Source organism: Camelus dromedarius, chromosome 2, assembly GCF_036321535.1.
Source record: "Camelus dromedarius isolate mCamDro1 chromosome 2, mCamDro1.pat, whole genome shotgun sequence".
NCBI lineage: Eukaryota > Metazoa > Chordata > Mammalia > Artiodactyla > Camelidae > Camelus > Camelus dromedarius.
The window spans coordinates 119,506,040-119,523,457 of NC_087437.1; the positions used below are offsets into that span (position 1 = coordinate 119,506,040).

The window sequence follows — 17,418 nt, forward strand, 5'->3', positions numbered from 1 at the left end:
CGATGTGTGCCGTGCGAGGGGCGGGGCGGAGGGGTGGGGCGAGTCCTGCTGGGCAGAGCTGAAAAGGCCTGGCTCTAGAATTCCGTGAGTCTGCCGTGCAAAATTCTACCATTAAAAAAAAAAAATTTAAGACACACCCCTTTGAGAACCGTCAGCGATCCGGGCTCAGCGCCCGTCTCCTTCCCGTTTGCTTGGGCCACCATGCTGCTGTTAGTGGTCACTGCTTAGAACCAACTGAAAATCATCTCATGAAACGGAAGACCCGCTTCAGACTGAGGGAAGATTTGGGGCCAGGCTTTGCACGCCGTAAACTCGGGCCTAACCTCGGTAGCAACGCTTGTCGTGCACGTGGCATCTGCCGACGGAATTCCCAGCCTCTGGCCCTACATGGGGGCCCCCGGCCGTTCCAGTAAGAACCTGCACGCGGGCCTCAGCCGAGCTTCAGTCGTCCGGGGAGGAAAGCTGCGCCGGACGCACATTTGCTGGGCGGGGCTCTGGAGCGTGGATGTCTTCTTTCATCGGGGAAACTGAGGCCAGACGGGTAGGCGGCCTGTGCAGGGTGGCTCTCTTGACATGAGCACGGGCGGGCATGGGGCCCCGGCTGCCTGGCGCCGCCTGCTCCTCGCTCCCCAGCGGTCCACGCCAGAAACGCCAAGTTTCGTCTTTCTTTTCTCATGTGCTTGCACGGAGCTTCATCTGTACCTTTAACCTCATTGTGGTGCTCCAGCCAAGCTTCATGCCCATGTGGACATCACAGGATAAGGTCTGAGAGTGACCCTGGGTTGGGGAAGGACTCCTGGCAGGGCTGCAAGCGGGCAGCTCCTCTCTCTTCTAGAACAGCCCCAGGCTGCCTTCTCAGAACACCGCCCTTGAGAAGGCTGGCGGCTAAAAAGTGTGACTTTTACATAACGCTCATGTCGGAGGAAGGCGTTATCTTCAAGGGAAGCGGTGCCCTGGGGAGCCCTGGGAGGCCTGGCGGGGTGCGGCCGGGGTGGGCAGCGTGAGGGTGAGCGCGTTGATTCCCTGCGGCTGGGACCCAAATCACAACAAGCCTGGGGGCTTAAAACAACGCAGGTTTACCATCGGAAAGCTCCGGAGGTCAGACCTGTAACATCAAAGGGCTGGCAGGGCTGTGTTCCCTCTGGAGGCCTCAGGGAAGAATCCTTTCCCCACTGCTCCCGCTTCTGGAGACACTGCCTTCCGGGTCCGGGGGCCCCTTCCCCCGCCCGCGTGGCATCCCTGCCGTGGCCTCGGGTCTCTCTCTCTGAGCTCTGTGTCCAGCGTCATGTCTCCTGCCACTACCTCTGACTACCGCCTCCATCCTTCCCTTGTCGAGACCCTTGTGATAATTGCGGGCCCACCAGGATAACACAGAACAATCTCCCCACCTCCAGACTCGTAATTTAGTCCCATCAGCAAGGTCTCTTCGGCCGCGTGAGACAACACACCCACAGATGCCAAGGATTAGGATGCGCACCTCCTGGGGGACCATTACTTTGCGGGAATCCCGCCCTCCCCCACTCATCCACCCACTCATCCACCCTTCCCTGTACCCACCCGCAATTCTCCTCTCCCGAGACCAACTCTCCAGGCCTGAAAAGTTGGGGGTGCTTTGAACATGTTCCTGGCATGTCTGGTAAGAGTGGCAGACATGGGCTAGAACATTCGATCAGCAAAGGGACTTTGAGACTGCCTTTTCTCAGGCTCCCACGGGGCAGGGTTGCCCGCGCAGGTGGCTCTCGAGGCTGTGGCTCTGGTGGTGGCCCTGGCAGTAACTTCCTGTCTTAACTAGGGTGGCGCTGAGGGAAGTCCGGGAGTGACGGGAGAACAGCCAGGCCAAAGCCTCTCTCTCGGCCGGCGCACCCGCAGGCTGTCACTTCTCGTGCTAGGGGAGCTGGAGTCATTAATTCCGGAATTCTGGGGACAAACAACAACCTGGGGACCAAACTCACACACCTTCTGGTTCTGTAAGTGATGTTTTGTCGAAATAGCACCGCATCGGTTCATCCCATCTGGCTGGCTCCTTTAGTGGCAAAACAACGGAACTGAGTGGTTGTGACAGGCTGTGTACCCTGCGGAGTCTAACATGTGGGCAATCCAGCCCCTTCCAGAAAAGGTGCACCAGTGCCTGGCCTGCAGGACTGGAGCCTCGTCATCACCACTGCCCGGCCGTTCGTTTGAGGAGCCCTCCCTGGGGGCCTCCATGGTGTGGGGGCCCTGCTGTCCCCAGGACTATGGAGGTGAACTGGGCCCGTGTGGCTTTTGGAGAGCTGGCCGTTGTCTTGCTTTCCTAACTTCATTCATGTGGGGAAACTGGCAAGATGCTGGAACCATGTCGTTGTGAACATCAGGTGCTTGTGCGCGGGTTTAATGCACACGGTGACGGGCCCCGGGGGTCCTTCCGCACTGTCAGTCCCACCACCGTCAGGGTCGCCGTTTCCTGGATGTGTCATTCTAACAGCAAAATCATGTCCAGGCTCACAGGACAGGAAGGGCAAAGGGTCAGGGTTTCCTGGATGAACCCAGGGAGGAAAGGGAGGACTCTGTGCCATGGTGACATGGGCCAAACTTGTTTATTTTATTTTTTTTTGGAGACTTTTTTAAAAATTGAAGTATAGTCAATTTACAACATTGTGTTAGTTTCTGGTGCACAGCACAGTGACTCAGTTACGTGTGTATATGCACTCCTTTTCATGCTCTTCTTCGTTACAGACTGTTACAAGGTGTTGAATATAGCTCCCTGAGCTGTACGGTAAATTCTTGTTGCTTATCTATTTCATATATAGTATTTTTTTTAAATTGAAGTATAGTCAGTTTACAATGTTGTGTCCATTTCTGGTGTAATTGTTCAGTCGTACACATACATACACATACTCGCCTTCATGGTCTTTTTCATTGTAGGTTACTAAAAGATACTGACTAGAGTTCCCTGTGCTGTACAGCATAAGCTTGCTGTTTATCTATTTTATATACAATAGTTAGTATCTGCAAATCTCAAACTCCCATTTGTATCTGCAGATCCTGAATTCCTAATTTACCCCTCCACCACCCTCATTGCCCCCTGGTAACTGTAAGTTCATTTTCTATCTAACTAAGTTAATTTTCTAACTAAGTTCATTTTTGTCTTTTTTTTTCTAGATTCCACATATAAATGATATCATATGGTATTTCTCTTTCTCTTTCTGGCTTACTTTACTTAGTATGATGATCTCCAGGTCCATCCATGTTGCCACAAGTAGCATTATTTTATTCTTTTTATGGCTGAATAGTATTCCACTGTATAAATATAACACATCTTCTTTCTCCAGTCATCTGTTGGTGGACATTTAGGTTATTTCCATGTCTTGGCTGTTGTAAATAGTGCTGCTATGAACACTGGAGTGTGGGTATCTTTTCAAATTAGAGTTTCCTCCAGATAGATGCCCAGGAGTGGGATTGCTGGATCATATGGTAACCCTGTTTTTAGTTTTTTGAAGAATCTCCATAATGTTTTCCATAGTGGCTACACCAAACAGTGGAGGCGGGTTCCCTTTTCTCCACACCCTCTCCAGCGTTTATCATTTGTGGACTTTTGAATGATGGCCATTCTGACTGGTGTGAGGTGATACCTCATTGTAGTTTTGATTTGCATTTCTCTGATAATTAGTGATATTGAGCATTTTTTTCAAACTCAAAATGGCTTAAAGACTTAAAAATAAGATAAGATACTATAAACCTCCTAGAAGAAAACATAGGCAAAACATTCTCTGACATAAATCTTAGCCATGTTCTCCTAAGGCAGTCTACCGAGGCAATAGAAGCAAAAGCAAAAATAAGCAAATGGGACCTAATCAAACTTGCAAGCTTTTGCACAGCAAAGGATGCTATAAATAAAATGTGAAGACAGCCTGCGGACTTGGGAGAAAACAACTGCAAATGACGGGATTGGCGTGGGCTTAGTTTCCAGAACATGTAAACAGCTCACACAGCTCAATAACAAATGGGAAGAAAACAACCCAATCCAAAAAAGGGCAGAAGGCCTAAACAAACATTTCTCCAGTGAAGACATACAAATGTCCAATGGGCACATGAACAAAAGGACCAAACATGTTTAGAGCAGAGGCTAACCTCCATCCCATGGGTGGGATCGGGAGGCTGGGAACCGAGTGTTTCTGGGAACTGGCCCCACAGGGAATCCCCGACCACTGCCTTCAGACGGCACAGGGCACCCCCAGCCCAGCCCGGTAGCTTACAGGCCTCCTTGGAGCTGCATGTAGATGCCACAGGGAGGCGTCACAGTGCTTCCGGATGTCCCTGGGGCTCAGGCGTGATGACAGGAGCTGGTTCCTGTGGTTGCAAAGCTGACCTCCTGGGTGTGGAGACATGGGGGTGGGGCTGGAGGGGTGGTTGGGCATCTGTTTTATTGTCCCCCACCTGAGAGGAGGTCTCCTGATGAGGATCGGACCCGCACGATCTGAAACCTTGTCTCCAAGCACAGACTGATGGGTGCAGAGATCCTGGGGGAGAGGGACAGCAGGGCTGTGGAGGGGACTTTGGGCAGACCCCCTTCTCTCTGCCCACGGGGACCCTCTGTGATGAGCCTCACCCCTTTGCCATGAGGCTCAGAGGAGGAATATCCTGGGTGGCCCAACACACATGGCGGCTGTGGTTCCTGTGGTTTATCCCTGTATTTTTATGGCATACTTACCCCCAGAGGGGTCGGAACACTGAGCTGCTGCTGTGGCGTCTGACCTTCAGACAGCCTGCCTGGGAGGGCACCACTGACCAGCCCTGCCCCGCTCGGAGACAGACTGACGGACCCTCGGGTCTCGCTCCAGAAAAGCCACCCCTTCCCAGACCGCAGCTCATTAAATGAAACCCCAGTGTGTGGCCCAGGCTGGAGTCTGAGGGCAAGCCACCTATGACTTTCTGCAGGTAGCAGGGATCGGGGGCCTAATGGCCCCCGAGGGGCTCAGACACAGGCCTGGGCGTGCCGGCAGTATGGCCAGCACGGCGCTCTGGACCGTCTGTGAGAAGCCGTCTGTGGCTCGGCCCCCGACGGTGAAGGCGGGAGGTGTTTATAACAAACCCACGGGGGCGTCCACTCGGGCGGAGGGTGGACCTGCAGCCAGGGGTCCTTGACAGAAGCGGGGCTTGAGTCCTCCCCAGATGGAAGAGGCTTCCCACATCCTGGCAAGAAATTTTTGTTTCTCTCTCTCTCTTTTTTTCTTTTTTTAACTTGAAGACATTTCAAAATGAAAAAGAAATTAAAGGATGAGGGATGGGGGACAAGTTAAGAGCTCTTTGGATGCCCAGTGGCATCACCACATCAGCCGTGGGAGATGCCGCCTGCACACAGGTGGCAACCGCGGCCTTCGCGGACCAACGGGGTCTCGTCTTTTGGGGAGGGAAGGTGTGTGGTTTCTCCTCCCCACCCCCCGTCGGATATTTCATGAGACGTCAGGCTGAATGCACATTCCTGAATTGAGCTGACCGTAGTGATTCAGCGGGAGCAAGCCTGCGTGGAGGAGGGAGGGGCCAGGCCGGGGGCTGGCTGCCGGGACCCCTCAGCTGCACGGCTCGGGCTGGCGGAGGCTCCTGGCCCGGGTGCCAGAGCTGCTCTGCAGTTGGGCAGAAGTGTTTGGGATGTTGGCTCCTCTGCTGAGCCACTGTGTGGCCTCAGGAAGGTCACGCGCCCTCCCTGAGCCCTTGACTCTCCTTTGCACAGTATGGAGAGGCGCCTGGGACTCAGCCTGCCGGGGGAGGGGAGCGTGAAGAGGAAGACACAGCACAGCCGAGCGAGGACGCCCGGGGCTGGCGCTTCCTGAGGGCCGGGCTGCTCCCCGGCCTCTCCATCAAGGGCGCATTTCTACCAGTGAGAAAATCCAGGCCCCCCACCCGACCGACCTTATACCGCTGTGTCCCCAGAACCTCGTAGGTGTTGACAGATGCCGTCTCTCCCTAACGCCCTGTTAGCTGACATAAGGAAGTGTGGACAGTTGGTCACTCTGTTTCTCCCTGATTTCCTGACGTCCATTCTGGGCAAGGATCAGCTCATCCCAGGAGCTGCTGTCTGGGCAGGGGTGGAGCAGGTGAGGGGGTGCAGGGGGTGGAGGGGGTAGCCCACCTCAGGGCAGGGTTGTGGTCACACACCTCAACATCCACTCGGTGGAAAGCATCGGGGTCTGTAGACAAGCTGGCCCCAGGCTGGCCCTGGCTCTGGGCCGAGAACCCTGGGTTTCCATCTGCTGCCCCCACGGGGCCTCTGTCCTGCCCATCAGCACATTTGCCAGTTGGGGCAGGGGGCACTCCTGCCATCAGCCCCCCATCTTCTCGCTGCAGAATGTGTCCTCCCCGCCTCAGAGGATGCCCAGCATCCTAGCAGAGTTCCCCTCCCTGTGTTGAGGGCACTGTCGTCTCTCTCTTTGTCTGTCTGTCTGTCTCTCTCCATCTCTCTTCTCTCTGGCCTGGGTTTTGGTCTGTCTCCTGGTCTGGCCATTGAAGGACAGGACGCCCACGTCCTGCGTGCAGCTGATGCGCAGTCGGTGGCCCCGCCTCTCACGTCCCTACTGGAGGGGCAGCCCAGGGCCAGCTCCCACCCAACAAGGGCCCGCGGCCACGGAGGAGGCAGCTTCTCCTTACCCCGAGAACTGGGCTGAGCACACTTATGGCGGGAAAGTGGGGCGGGGCGGGGGCGGTGTGTCTCCGTTTCGTATTGCTATCAGGGGGCGGAACGCAAGGCTCTGCCGGGAAGGACGAGCCAATTACATAAATACAGGGCTGTACACGTGCTGGACGCCCACAGCTGGGCTCTCACAGGAGAGCCCACACTGGCTCCCAGGCCCTCGGTCCGGGGCTGCGTGTGTGCTGGCTCCCCCGTCCCAGCCCCTGGGCGTCCAGGGGAGCACAGACGGATGCCCTCCAGATGTCCATGTCCAGTGTCACTTTCCAGAGTCTTCAAACCCAAATGCATGTTTTAAAAGAGAAACAAGTTTCTGATATTAGACACACAGCCCACGTGGGTGGGCCCCACGCAGGGCCCACGCATGTGGACACATCTCGGTGGCCCTGCAGCACGTCACATGCACTCCTGGTCCCTCTGGGTCCCCCTGTGTCCCCCTGGGAGCCCCTCTGAGGCACGACTGTGAGGCAGATAACTCCCTCTGCCCAACTGCATTGGGGTAGCCCTGGAGTCCACGGTCAGACCCACAGTTCCAGTATGGGGGCTGTAAATGGCAAGACCACAGTCTGAGCCCTGGTCTGCCCACCTTTTAGCCTGAGAGGTGCAGCTTCCACCTCCGTGTCTGTCCCTGGCGTCCTGGCCATGGCGTCACAGCCAAATCTCCATCTGAGTGAACAGTGTGAGTTCCTCGGCTTCTCTTATTACCTGCTGCCCTTTGTGAACCCCGACACCGGGGGTCACCCCAGGACTGTTGCGGTGACAGCAGCGCCCATGGCTCTGTCCAGAGTGGGGGCTGCTCAGCTTCCCAGCGCGAGGCTGCCCTCAGGCATCATGACCCAGCGCAGACTGCACTTGTCCTCCAAGTCGCCTGTGGTCACCTTGGCCACCTCTCTGCCTCCTCGGGCAGCTCCCAGCCTACAGGGGACCAGCTAGGGATCGGCCCCAAACTTTGGGAACTTTGGGAAGAACAGCCTGAAGGAAGGCTTGCTGTGGAGTAACCTCAATGCTGCCTGAACCTCCAGGAGGCCGGTAATGAGCAGACACTGGGGACCAGCTCTCCCTCAGTGATGTCACATGGGTCCCCTGGGGCGCAGAGCCCAGAGCACCTGGCGCCTGTCTGCACAACTCCGTCTCACAAGGAGCCTGCGCTGGGGCTCGACCTCACAGAGGAGGGGGGCCCCCTGTCCCCCAGCTTTTCTCCCATCTGTCCACGGAGGGGCAGACACGGTCCTTTGGGGTCCCCGTCCCCCATACTGGTCTTCAGCTCTCCTGCTGTGTGTCTGCCCCCACCTCCGCCATCACCGACGTCCCGATGGCAGGAGTCTGACTCATCTGCGGCTCTGGGCTGCTCTCCCAGACCCCCGCCCCTCTGCTCTCTGCCCCTTTCCCACCGGGCTGATGGTCTCAGGCCTCCCCAGGCGACGGCTCCTCCCCGTAATGAGTCAGGTGCCTTTTGCTTCCGCTCCTCTCTGCCTGGTTACAAAGTCCCAGGGGCTCCCGTCCAAACCAGGGGGCACCTGCTGACAGGCTGGGTGTTCAGGGGTCCCCATCTGTGAAAGACGAGAGGCAGCTGTGGGAAGACCCTCCCCCCGACCCAGGCTGGGACTTGAGTAAACACTCAGGTTCGGGGGTCCAGAGAGCAACTAGGGAGCGAGTCCAAGACCAGGATCTCGGTCCAGTGTACCCCAGGCCCATCAGGCCCCTTCCACCCTGCGGGGAAGACAAAATACTGCGTTTGCCCGATTCTAGCCGTTTACGGGGCTGTCCTGGGAGTCTTTCTCAGGGACTGAGGGACGTTTCTGAATTAGGAGTCTTTATCGGCGAACCCAGCTGCTTCTGTTGTATTCTTTGTGGCTCATTTCAATGGTCCACCTGAAAAAAAGTAATGTGGCTCTGTTTGGGGTGTGTAGTGTTTTTTTTTTCCTTCTACCAAGATCTCAGATGGAGATCTGACAGAAACTCCAAAGCAAGGTGATGCAACTGCAAAATGATAGACTTTGGTTTTGTTTTTGTTTTGTTTGGGGGGGTAGTTAGGCTTATTTATTTATTTATTCATTTATTTTTGATGGAGGTGCTGGGGACTGAACCCAGGGCCTCGTGCATGCCAAGCGCGCACTCTACCCCTGAGCTGTACCCTCCCCTGCTGAACTTTTAATTCCTAATTAATTATTAATCTGACTCATTTAATTATAAAAAAGTGAATAAATTCTATATACACAATTTATACTTACATAGATGATAAATACATAATTCATAAGCAAAATAATCAATTACTCACTTAGCTGATAAAGGCGTGCGTTTAATCATGGCGGGTGGTGCGAGCCGGGCTTAGGATCCGCTCCCACCGGCCCCGGGGGCCTGGACAAGTCACCCGGGCCCACTGGGCACCTGCGCCCTCAACTGGCAATGGGAACGGTGTGTCCCTCGTACGTGCCCCTGGATGAGGCACGTGGAAGAGCTTTGTAAGCTCTGAAGCGGGATGTACACGTGTACTGGCAATTATCACTAACAGAGCCCAGGAAATGAAAGGAGGAGGTAGCCAGAGGCATCAGAAGGACATGCAATGCATTTCTTGCCCAGAACTCAGCATTTTTATAAATACTACAGTGTGACAAACCTTGCCTTGGGCCTTGCTCTGTCGTCAGATGTCCTGTGTGTTCGCTTCTGCAGCACGGGGGTAAAATGAGACCTGAGATGGTTGGAAAATGAACGTGACCCACTTTTCACTTTTCCCAGGATACAAGACCCTTCTGAAAGGCATTTCTGGGAAATTCAACAGTGGAGAGCTGGTGGCTATCATGGGTCCTTCTGGGGCTGGGAAGTCCACACTCATGAACATCCTGGCCGGATACAGGTGAGCAGACTCCTTGGAGAATGAGGAGAGTGAGCGAGGCCCTTGCCCAGCTGTCAGCCAGGGGCCAGCGGTATGAACGTCCACCCATCACTTCTTAAAGGGCCGGGCAGACTCCAGGGAGGCCTGAGGGGATCTTGCATTAAGAGGCTTTGGCCCCTGGGAAGGGAACAGAGCTCCAGGCGCTGGGGGCATCAGGAGGCAGTATCCGCTCGTTGCCATGGTGAGCGGATGCTGCGCTCAGGGGAGGTGGTCCAGGGGCAGCCTGGCCAGAGGCAGCCTGCCTGAGCTCAGCCCCGGCCTGGCCTCAGGGCACAGGAAGCGGTGGAGAGGTCTTGGATGGGGCAGGGGCGGCAGGAGAGCCTGAGACACATCTGAATGAAGGTCAAAGGTAAGACAGGCATCTTCAGGGGAGAAGGGGAGCCATCAGGCTGGGGCACAGACCTCACGTGGAGGCTCTTGCTTGGGCCACGTTAGTGGCTCCAGTGTTTGGAAACCACAGCCCCTGACGTCCTGTCCAGTGCCGCTCACGTAATAATTAGAAAACAGAATCTTTCAAAGTGTTTACAAAGCGCTCTCTTAAAGCGAGTTCTCTTCAGCCCTTATGACTGCCATTTGCCAACTTTAGCAAATAGGTTTTAAAAATAATTTCATTTGTTGGCAAAAAGAGACAAACCCCACTCCCCTTTGCACTTCTGAATTACTCCTTTGTGCTGGGAATCGGGATTTTTGAGAATCTCTCTTACGGCAGATCCCTGCCTGCTGCATTCACATCTAACGGTTAAGCCCACTTCCCAACACCCAGCATCCCACGGGAGACCCGTGAGAGCGCAGGAGCTTCTGCTCTGTGGGAGCAGCCGTCTCTCAGCGCACCCCGCACCCGCAGGTCCTGCCCGTTACCTCCGAGAGCCACGGACGGCAACCTTGTACGACTGGGCTCCGAGCCCGGCTCCCTGAGAAGGTGGTTGGTCCCAGCCCATCCCCCGGAGGAACGAAGGGACCCACCACAGGGCCCACAGTCACAGTCACCGGATGCGGCCTCACGGTCTCCGTAGACCCGCTGTGTCTCTGTTCTCTGGGGCACTGAGGAGGCAGGGTGGGACAAAGTGGGTTCTCAGCCCCCACTGCCTCCTGGGCTGAGGTGCTGCACCCAGAGAGCATGGGCTTGGGGGTGCCCAGTGGGTCTGTGAGTGAGGCTGCAAGTGTGGCCGGCGGGGCCGGGCCCCTCCGCTTGCACAGAATGCCTGGGGTGCCCTGCCTCCACTGTGGTCAGAGAGGACAGCTTCCCATCCGCTTGGCTGAGTGGGTCCAGGGCCCAGACCTCCTCCTTTTTAAGCCGGCTGAGCCCAGGGAAGCTGCCGTGGTCCCTCCCAGTCAGCTACTGAGCCACGCCGCCCCCAGGCACCGGTTCTGACATAGCGGCTGCACTGGCCTGGCCTCTGGGGCAGCTGGGGCAGCCTCGGCTACACAGGATTGTTCAGGAGGCCCTTTTGTGAACCCCTGCAAAGCTGGGGTGTGGACGGTGGACCTCATGGCTTCACGTGGGAGCATCCATGAGAACGGACGGTTGGTTTGGTCAGCAGGCCCCTGTCACAAAAGTGCCGTCCAGAGAGGCCTCACGCTCACCCCCCCCCCCCACGCTGGGCGTTTTCCTGTGATTCCCTCCTCCGAGTGCTGGTGCTGCTCTGGGCCTCCCGGCCCTGCCCGGCCCTCGGTGTCTCTGCTGGTGCAGGGGAAGGTGCTGGGGCGGGGGGAGCGGCCTCTGTCCCCTCCCCAGGCCCTGGAGGGGGACGTGCAGGAGGAGTCGGGCCGACCTGTCCCCTTGCTGGCCTTGCAGGGAGACTGGCATGAAGGGTGCGGTCCTCATCAACGGCCTGCCACGGGACCTGCGCTGCTTCCGGAAGGTGTCCTGCTACATCATGCAGGACGACATGCTGCTGCCGCACCTGACCGTGCAGGAGGCCATGATGGTGAGCCCCGGGCCGGAGCCCCACTCCGGCCGCCCCGTTCCCCTTGCTGGAGCAGCACCCGGCGTGGGCTCCGCCAGGCCGCCTGCGTGTAGCCAGCGCCCCTCCCTCACACGGTGACCCTAGGCGTGCTGTTCGGACAGCTTCGTCCAAAGCACACCCCCAAGACCCTGGGTTCTAGAGACCCTGGACGGCTAAACTGAGGTCAGGTTTCTGAGAAGGTTGTTAACCTGACTGATATGAGTCCACCTCCAGGATAACCACAGTCCTCACCCCAGAGGCCTAGGGTGTTTCCTTCTCGTCGGTGTTCTGTGGCTTTGGGCCCAAGTTCTGGGCCGTGTGGTCTCGTCCTCTCACTCACCGGCCTGCCAGGTGGGGCTGAAACCAGTGTTTGCTGCACACTCACTGGGTCCCAGGCCCATACACACACAGCCCTGCAGTCAGCAAACATGTAATCCTGCAAAAGCACACGAGAAAGGGTGCCTCTGAGAGGTTAGCAGTTAGCCCAGGTGTCCTGTACAGTGTGGTCCAGGATGGCCCTGCCCGGCGTGCTCTCTGGAAGGACCGCGACCTGGCCAAGTGCCAGGTGGACAAGGCCCACACTGACCCTGTGTGGGCCAGGAGAGCCGCTAGAGAGCCCCCGAGCCAGCGGAGGTCAGAAGGCCAGTGGGCAGTCCTTGCCCATCATGGAACGTTTGTCCCTGGGGCGGCCTGCCCCCTGCTGTCTGCTGGTCCCTGGCATAAGACCAGCCTCCGGGCCTCTCCTGGCACACTGGGGCCTCCCCTGCCGGTCTACCTTGTTCCTGGGTGGTAGACAGGCCTTCACCTTGGGTTTCCGCCAGGAGGGGTCTCGCCCTGCGCTCCTCACTCGGGCAGGACAAGGCTTTCTCTCTGCAAGGTCGCAGGGTGGCGGCTGCCCAGGGTTTCATCCAAATTCCATGGGATCCTTAGCTCAGCAGAGAGAAGCAGGAAACATACGTGATCTGCTCTCTAACCTGCTTTGTGGGGAAACAGAACGGCCCCAGGCTTGTTCTCCCGCGCCCACCATGGTCCTGCATGCTCTGTGTGGGGAGACCTCTCCATGAGCACTGGGTGGCCCCCACGTGCAGTTTCTCTCACCTCCAAGCAGGTGCAGGGAACTCATGAGGAGCTTGAAAGTAGGATGTGAAGTTAGGAAACACAGGTTTATTGCTACCCTGTTGATTCCTGAATCCCTCCTTCACCGTCAGCTGGGGTGACCAGAGCTTCGCTGAGAAGAGGTGTTGAACTAAATGCTTGGCGACTTGTTAGAGAAATGCCTCTTTGATTTTCCAACTCAGTCACCGCTTTCTTTTGCTAGATTGGTGACTCCACTCTCACCTCTATCCTCCCCCCTTGACCTGTCACCAGGCTTTGCTGTGAAATCCATTTATTTTCCAGAATTTGATTTTGATTTCAAGAGTTTCACGATACCTTGAGAAATACCGATAACCTGAGGAAATCGTACCTTTTGCCCTTCATGGCCTGTCACATGCATAGGGACGATGTTGGCCACCAGCCACTGGTCACGCATTTTCACCTGCTGCCTCTGACCCTCAAGCCCCAGGCAGGTCGAGATAGGACGCTTGGGGTCTCGCAGCTGGCAGCTGGCCCTGTCTGACTCTGGGACCCCTTGGCCCCTCTCTGTCCCCTGCATCTCAGTCTCTTGTGGAGCCTCAGAGCAACCTCACTGGCTCTCCGAGTGGGCAGGTTCTAAGCTCACCTTAGATGTGTGGATGGGGAAACCCAGGTCCTGGTTTCCCAAGGTCACAGGACTTGGCAGAGCAGAACCAAGACTGATGCTGGGCGTGGTGACGGCCACTCAGGTTTCCCTGCGTGGGGTCAGGGTCAGGGGCCCAGTGTGTGCCGGCAAGTGGGATCTCACAAAACAAAACAACAGCACTGGAGTCCTCGTATGTCCACTTGCCTGTTTCTGTGGTGCAAATACCCAACTAGGGATAATTTTGAGCTCTCAGTGGTTTAACAGTGAGATTCCTAAATGTTCACTGGTGGTCTTCAAGCCCCCGATGCCGGGGGCTCCTTATCTCTCAGCTGCCCACATCTGAGCTCGCTCGAGCACAGCAGAGAAATCTGCAGACATGATAGGACGCACCCCAGACGTTGCTGCCTCCGGGGCCCACCAGGGAGACGGGAAGCCCGGCCCTGGGAGGGCTTCCTCCGTCATCTGGCAGCTCAGCCCCTGGGGTTCCGGGCTCGCGGTGCGCGGAGCGAGTCTGCTGCACCACTGGCCCTCTGTCCTGACTCCACGCTGCTGCCCTTGCTCCCTGCAGGTGTCCGCACATCTGAAGCTCCAGGAGAAGGACGAAGGCAGAAGGGAGATGGTGAGTGCATGGGCCACGAGTGGTCCAGAATTGCATGAAATCCACACTGCACACAGGCGTGGAGGGGCCTTTTTGGGCCGGCTTGGTTTGTGGTTTGGCGCCCGGCTGTCTGCGTTCGGGGGACAGTGGCATCTCAGTGTGCCTTCAGGGTTGGCAGCCAGCGCCCGGGTGACCACACTGCCATAAGAGACCCAGGGGATGTTGTGCAGGACACCAGCCTGGGGGCCCAGCCTCAGGGTCAGACCCAGCGCTCTGCCTCGCTCAGTGTTTAACACCCTTTATACGCCATTGTTCTTTATAAAAAGCTCACAATGAAGATGGTTAGTCATTCATTTAAAAATAGCAAGCCTCCTCCCACACACACTCGCGAGGAGGGATTTGCTTCTCACGTGCTACTAACCAGCTTTTTAAACGTCATGTAAACGAGTTTCTGGGATGACGAAGCCCTTCTAATCCCTCGCGTTGCTTTTTTGCTTCCCAAAAGCCCAGGGGGCAAGAGGGCATCGGGCAAGCAGCCCCAGCGGGGAGCTCCACAAAGCCCTGCGCAGCCCGGTCTATACCTACGCGCCGTCTAAGGGAAACTCAGCCTCCCTCCTCTCCGTGCTGTGGGGTCTCCAGCGTACGGATAGAATTGGGCGGATTTCCGCTTCTATGACATCGTCTTGTCTCCCAACACCCGCAGGACCAGGTCCAGCTGCGGGAAGAGTCGGATCATGGGTTGTGCCAGGGGTGCAAATTGGCTCTCCATCTCTATGTAAAATGGAGTGAAGAGAAAACAAACACACGGAGGAAATGCTGATAGCACCTCTGTTTACCACCTTTGTTCCCTCTTGTCACACAGTTGATACCGCGTGATGTAAGCCACTCTGGAGCGCTGGGCATCTTTCAGGCCACCCCCTCCCTCGCTGTGCCTCCTCGCCCCACCCTGCTCTTCAGAATCCTCAGGATTCAGCCTGGGAATCGGGGGCAAGGGGGGCGGGATGGGGTAACCACAAAGCCGGGGTAGGAGACCCCGATTTCTGTGAAAAGGGAAAACTCCTCCTTGCTGCTGCGAAGACATTTCATGGGGGCTCTTTGATTCTGCAGCTGAAAGGAATAAAACAGATCAATGGAACCCCAGAGATGTGGGCAGTGACGTGGGTGTCTCCGTCCCCTGTGAAAGCAGGGGCCTGGGCTGTGACTCAGTTGTGCAGGCTGAAAGCAGAGGGCCCTCCAGCATGGCGAATCTGTTCTGAACAGTGAGCCCAGACATGCTGCGGGGGTGGGCAGCCCTGGGGGTGCGGGAAACACCGCGTGGCCGGGGACGACCGGTTTACACCTACCACGTGGGGTGAGCGGACGAGGGAGGGCGGAGGGTCTTGCTGGCAGAGAGAGAGCCCTGTAATGGAGCAGAATTAAGCCCACGAGGGGCCCTCTTCAGGCATGGACCCGCTGGACAAACTTGGGCCCTGGCCTCCAGCGCCCCAGGCTTCCATCTGTAACGGGGGTGGAAGGCCAGGCCCCCACCTGCTCCCCGGGAGGCATGAAGCTGAATTATCTGATGTCTTTACGTCTGAGCTCCACGGAGCAGGTGCGATGCGTGAGTAAGTGGGCCGCGGGACGCTTCCCTGCAGCGTGGCCCGCAGGGACCAGCCTCTCCACATGAGAAGGGGAGCCGGGGGAGGGGCTTTAGCTGAAGGCCGGGAGTGTGGGCTTACATCTCAGCGGACCCCACTGATGAGCACTGACAGCCCCCTGCGCCGGCTTTGTCTGTCAAGTCATGGCCTTCAGAGGCCAGCTTCTGGCCCCCATCTGGTATCTGGTGGAAGTCTTAGGGGAGGGTCCCCGAACCCCCTCTGCTGCTCGCACAGAAGGCGCAGGCGCGGGATGGCCCTCTTGGTAGGGAACGGCGGTGTCTCTGGGGAGGGCCCGCCGTGTACTTGTCCTCCACGTGTCTGGTGAAGACTCTGACGGGAAGAGGACCTCATGCTGTTCTCAGCTGGGTTCACAAGAGCAAAAGCATCTCATCCGGATGGGTCTTCTCTGCCGCCGTGTGGCTGAGCCGTCCCAGAGAGTGGGAGACCGCCTCTCTGCAGACTGGTCTGCTGCTGGGTTGAACGAGGCAAAGAGCATCCCTGCAGAGTGCACAGGTGCCCGTGGTCCTGCACACGCTCCTCACAGGACACCCCCAGCTCGGTGAGGCCAGCCCATCCTCCTGGTCCCCGCCCAGAACCCACGGCAGAACTGTGTGTTTGTTCCCAGGAGAGGACAGCGGCCGAGGGCACGTCCTGACTCACTTCTCTCAGCCACAGCGTGTACCTAGGTCCTGGCTGTTTACATCTCAAGGAAACACAATAGGATGGAATGTTCCAGCAGGTAGTGGAATACTGCCACGGCTTTTCTCATTTCCCAGAAAAGGAGCCTCAGCCCTCCAGAGCCCCCAGCGAGGGGGCTTTCTCAGGAACGAGGCCTCCCAGGGCCAGGACACTGTCCTTTCTGTTTAGTTTTAAAACAAAACCAGTCTGTGGAGCATCACTCTGGAGAGAACCCTGGACGAGAGGCCTGCACGGAGCAGACAGGAGACCTTGACTCTGGCCTCAGCCTCCAGGTCCTCTCGGTGGGGCTGAGGGCAGGTGGGGGCGAAGACCGGCTCGGCCACAAGGAAAGGGCCCTGAGGTCAGAGAGGTGGAGGGGAAGGGGTGTGTGCCCTGGCTGTGAGCCCCCAGAGCGAGCCTGGAATGACCAGAGGGAGTCTTTGTCCTGTGCCTTCAGCCTGGGTCCCCGGAGGCCCCTGGAGCCATGGCGTCCTGGGAAGGCCAACGGATGCCGTCTACACCAGGCAAAGTGTGCGGAAACATGGTCTTTTCCCGGTGACCTCGCTGACCTCCCTTTGGGTTGGTGTCCCTCAGAGACAGTGCATTCTAGAAGCAGCTGTGGAGCTGGGTTTGGGGGTCAGCAAGGGAGAGGCAGACTGGGATTCGAACCTGAGTCTGCTCCACCCGTGAAGCAGCAGGGCCCTGGCTCTTCCTGTCACCAAAGTCACTTTCTGCCCTGACCCTGCATGAGTGATTTAAGAGCCACAGTGGAAATTTTCTTCCTTGTGATTTTCTTCTCCTTTGGGATGGGATGACCTCATCTTCCCAGAGAAACCGCTGGGCTGGGGCCCGCCCGCTGCTGCCACCAGGCGCCGAGATGATGGCCGAGTGAATTCTGGCAGGACCTCCCAGGCGGGCTGCCCCCGGGGAGGTGAACCTGGCGTGGAGGCAGGAGGGGTGGCAGCTGGCCTCCGCCTTCCTGCCGCTGCCTTCAGGAAGGCGCCTGAATGGACTCTGGACACTGAACACGGCAGCTGAAACCAGCGCCACAGCCTGCCCTGAAGCCTTCTGACCTTCCTGCTCCCGAGTCAGTGCTGGATCGACAGGCTCCGCGCACAGGGGCTATTTATGTCTCCGTGACCAGCCTGCTCCCAGGCATCAGCAGGGCCGCTGAGGGCAGTGGTGACTCCTTTGAGCAGTTTCACTGTCTTGGCTGCCACATCAGAGACCTTCTCGTCCCATTTACAAGTGCAAGAGGGGCTTCCGTCCTTCTTTCTGAGACGCC

The 17,418-nt window shown here is 57.3% G+C and overlaps 1 protein-coding gene across 9 annotated transcripts in view; it reads left to right on the top strand.

The window, feature by feature from the left end:
- Nucleotides 1-17,418, top strand: part of ABCG1 (ATP binding cassette subfamily G member 1) — an 83,370-nt gene that overhangs the window by 48,314 nt on the left and 17,638 nt on the right. For all 9 annotated transcript variants that reach the window (XR_010376807.1, XR_010376808.1, XM_064476209.1 and 6 more), the window contains 3 exons: nt 9,398-9,515; nt 11,350-11,482; nt 13,789-13,839. Coding sequence is in view for 7 of the 9 variants with exons in the window: in XM_064476209.1 (XP_064332279.1) it covers nt 9,398-9,515; nt 11,350-11,482; nt 13,789-13,839 (302 nt within the window). In the remaining 2 variants the exon portion in view is untranslated. The remainder of the gene's footprint in view (nt 1-9,397; nt 9,516-11,349; nt 11,483-13,788; nt 13,840-17,418) is intronic.